The 4139-nt window shown below is 38.4% G+C and overlaps 1 protein-coding gene across 1 annotated transcript; it reads left to right on the top strand.

Annotated features, from left to right (window-relative positions):
* Positions 1–334: 334 nt before the first annotated feature.
* On the top strand, positions 335–3910 carry LOC115899176 (high affinity immunoglobulin epsilon receptor subunit alpha-like). The gene is made up of 4 exons (XM_030936461.1): positions 335–533; positions 672–692; positions 1755–2009; positions 3506–3910. Exons 1-4 carry the CDS (start codon positions 470–472, stop codon positions 3844–3846), a joined length of 681 nt encoding a protein of 226 aa, XP_030792321.1. The 5' UTR covers positions 335–469; the 3' UTR covers positions 3847–3910.
* The last annotated feature ends 229 nt before the right edge of the window (positions 3911–4139 follow it).

Raw genomic sequence — 4139 nt, 5'->3', positions numbered from 1 at the left:
TATAAAATACACATAGTGATGGTACACACTTTGTAGGATTATTATGAAAAATAAATGAAATATCAAATTTATTTAGGATAACACCTGGCATATGTTTGGTATTCAGTAATTAGTTGCTGCTGTTTTATTCTGCCCTCCCTTGCAACCCACTTTTCTAAGTTGTAAACTAAATAGTTGTATACTGATTGACAGATGTAAAAAAGCTTGTGATTGTGCTATACCCATGCCTCTCTCTCACCAGATTCCAGGTGTATATGTGGAGGTGGGATAGGGAGCGGAGTAAGGGGGTAAATATTAAAATTGCCCAGTTTGACACCATCCTGAATATTATCTCTAAAGAAAGAAGCAAAACCAGGCACAGATGATGGGTTAACCAGATGTGATACAGAAAACATTTCCTTCTGCTTTTTGGTTTTAAGCCTATATTTGAAGTCCTAGATCTCTCCAGCACAATCAGCACCAGGAGCCCATGAAGAAGATGGCTCCTGCCATGGAATCCCCTACTTTACTATGTGTAGCCTTACTGTTCTTTGGTAAGTAGAGATTCGATTACTCCTCCCGGGGTCCTTAAAATTCCGTGTATGTAGATCTTATCCCCACATCCAGATTCTAGTCCTCTGGCAATAACGAAGACTGCTGGACACTAACGTATCCTCTCTGAACTTTTGCAGCTCCAGATGGCGTGTTAGCAGGTGAGTCCTCTGTTCTTGTTCCCTTGGTGTTTCAACATGTCTGGGCATTGCTTTCCTCTCACTATTTTCTTCGTCCCATCACTTCTGCTTTCTGATGAGTATGAATCTGTTCCTTGGCCAACCTACTTGCCCTCTCCACCTTACCTTGTCTTTCTTTCTTCTTTCCCTGATTCATTGCATTCTCTCAAGTCATTCTCTCCTCTGTTTTACTCAATAACCATGTCTGTTCATATACATGTCTCATTCTCTCTCCTAGACACTTTGACGTAATCTCACTCCATAATTGCATTATTATTATTGCCATTTTATAATTGAATATGCTGAAACTCAGTGATTTTGTGGTTGTTACCTGGCTAAGGAACTGGATTCCAACATAAGTTCCTTGGATCTAAGTCCAGTTCTCTTCTGACTATATCACCCTTTCGTTATCACCATTTATCTACTTCTTTTGTCTCTGTTCAAATTTGCACTACATCATCTTGTTCCAGGAAGCCATTCAAGACTGACTTTCTTAGTGCCTCTCACTACTTTCTGGAACTGACATATGTTTTTCACTCTGTGTATACTTACAATTAAATCGTCATAAATATTCAGAACTTGGAGAAACCTTATATTTCATCTAGTCCAATAACTTTATCCATCCAGAATTCACTCATTCATTCACATAATAAACATTTAATGTAGCAATGGTTGAACATGGCGGATAGTGTTTCTACCTCAAAAGAGATTGCAGTCCTCATTTACAGATACTGACTTGAAATGAACAGAAGTAGAGTGAGTCAGCCCAAATCACATAGTGAATTGGTTTCTTTGTTTTTAAATCTCCTGCATATGTGTCCTGCCTTTCTCCCTGTGTTGGGCATTCCCTGGGGCCACAATACTATTTTCTCAGTTCTTTAATCCTTCCCCTAGAAATTAAAACAAGGTATTATCACCAACAGTACAAGTACATATTGACCACTGATTGTCAGAATATTGCTACGTTTGTACTTTTAAGCCTGGACAGTTTTCAATGACTTTTTTTCTCTCTACATCTCTTTTCATATTTTTATCTTCTTGAAGTCCCTCAGAAACCTACGGTCTCCTTGAATCCCCCATGGAATAGAATATTTAAAGGAGAGAATGTGACTCTTACATGTAATGGGAGAAATTTCTTTGAAGTCAGTTCCCTGAAATGGTTCCACAATGGCAGCCTTTCAGAAGTGGCGAATTCAAGTTTGAATATTGTGAATGCCGACTTTGAGGACAGTGGAGAATACAAATGTCAGCACCAACAATTTGATGACAGTGAATCTGTGCACCTGGAAGTCTTCAGTGGTAAGTTCCAGGGATATGGAAATACAGATCTCTCATGTGAGTGATGGCCCATCTGAACACGGAAAAAAACAGGTTATTCCAAGAGTTAGGACACCAGAGTGGGATTCAAGGTCTCTCATTTAAGACCCTTGCGTCTCTCTTCTACCCCCTTTCCTTTTGATTACTCGTACGCCTTCTTTCAATATTCTAGTCATCTCGCGCTGTTATTCTGCCACCCTATTTTCCTCTATTTTTTCTGCCTAGATTCAGGTACATATTATGTGGTCAAACAGCATGACATATACGTGAACATTTCAAAGAGCTGTGTGTCTGGAATAGGATCAAAAGATTTGACTTAAAGTTTTGCTCTGCATAATCCATATGCCATGACCTGAATATTATGTTGCACTCTTCATTATGAAACATATTTGGGTACATTTACTCATGTCCTCTATATTGTTACTTAAGAGCACATATTTCATGCTTGTTTCATCTTTATCACTCTCCTGCTACCAACAATTAGCATAGCATCCTTAGGCACATGTGGATTAATCAGCAAATGTTGAATAAACAAACTAATAATTTTGAATAGTGACCAATAGGTCTGTTTTATACTCTATATTTTTCTCTTGAGTGAAAAAAAAAATGTTTCAACCTCCATATGTAAATTCCAAACACAAACTAAAGCAATGTAGAATAGCTTATTTCCTTGAGTAGGTTCTAGAGAAGTCCTTAAGGATTGGTCCTAAATTAAATATGCTTATTATGCTAGCGATATTTCCTTCCAAAATTCTCCTTTAATTAATGCCTTTTAATTTTTACAAAAGCATTAACCATAGACAGTGATTCTTGTCTTTCACTGACTCATTAGTGACAAATATTTGTTGAGTACCTACCAACTCCTAAGTACTGCTACCAACTCCTAAGTATTGCTACCAACTCCTAGGTATTATGTTGGGCATTCAGAATAGAGTGTAGAACCAGATAGGACCCCTGACTTCTTGGAGCATAGAGTTATATGGGAAGAGGACATTAAACAAAGAATTACACAAGTAATTAATTTAAATTGTACATGTTTTGAAGAAGTTTTTGTGACAATTATAATTAACAGTAGAACTGGAAAGTTTCTGTAAGGTAAGAGAGGACAAAATAGACACTCTCCCAAGCTAAAATTCCTAAGAAAGACTGTTTATTTTCCCCTAACTAACTAGAACTAGCAACAGGATATCTGAAAGCAATTCTGGCTTTCAAGTGTTCCATGTATGGACTCAGCAGGGAGGTCTGAGAGGCTTTGTGGCCCCAGACTGACTTTTCAGGAGGAGAAAGAATTTATCAGTACAGAAGACAGGCTCTAAGCATTATTTTGTGCCCTTTAAAAATCCACTTTATGAGCCAAAACGTGGGTTAATGACAATTCATAGTTTCTGATACATGTTCTATGCATGGTTGTCTTTTATCTATTCATTCTCTCTGTCTTCATTTATTGCTAAATAAATAACATAATGAATGTTCTTCAGATTGGCTGCTCCTTCAGGCCTCTGCTGAGGTGGTGATGGAGGGTCAGCCCCTCTTCCTCAGGTGTCATGGTTGGAGGAACTGGGATGTATACAAGGTGATCTATTACAAGGATGGTGAAGCTCTCAAGTACTGGTATGAGAACCACAACATCTCCATTACAAATGCCACAGTTGAAGACAGTGGCACCTACTACTGTACGGGCAAACTGTGGCAGCTGGACTATGAGTCCGAGCCCCTCAACATTACTGTAATAAAAGGTGAGTTGGTAAAGGAAAGGAAAAGCATCCATAGCAGGGGAAGGAAGAGAGGACATCTGAGCCTGAGTGGTTGCAGTTTGTAGAAGGGGGCACCTGTGATACGCTGGAAAGCCTACTAGACTTGCAATGAGGAGACCTGGGTGACAGTATATATCTCAATCTCTGTTTCAAAGTCTTGACTTGCTAAATGGTGATAGTAATACCTGCTCACACTATGAAATTTTTTTGAAGATTAATGTGGTGATGTTTGTGAAATGACTTTGTAAACTGTTAAGCACTACCCAAGCATAACAGATTGTGATTACTATTTTGATCTCAAAGTCATCTGTTGCTCCTGGGGAGAACACTTATATTTATCAAATTGAAAAAAAGTTTC

Source organism: Rhinopithecus roxellana, chromosome 8 (genome assembly GCF_007565055.1).
Source record: "Rhinopithecus roxellana isolate Shanxi Qingling chromosome 8, ASM756505v1, whole genome shotgun sequence".
Classification (NCBI taxonomy): Eukaryota; Metazoa; Chordata; class Mammalia; order Primates; family Cercopithecidae; genus Rhinopithecus; species Rhinopithecus roxellana.
Note: the sequence above shows the minus strand (reverse complement) of the source record. Positions and strands in the feature narration are given on the sequence as shown.

Coding starts and splice junctions, on each gene's coding strand:
- LOC115899176 (XM_030936461.1), top strand. CDS start 470: ATGAAGAAGATGGCTCCTGCCATGGAATCCCCTACTTTACTATGTGTA. Junction 534..671: donor TGTAGCCTTACTGTTCTTTG/GTAAGTAGAGAT, acceptor GAACTTTTGCAG/CTCCAGATGGCGTGTTAGCA. Junction 2,010..3,505: donor GCACCTGGAAGTCTTCAGTG/GTAAGTTCCAGG, acceptor AATGTTCTTCAG/ATTGGCTGCTCCTTCAGGCC.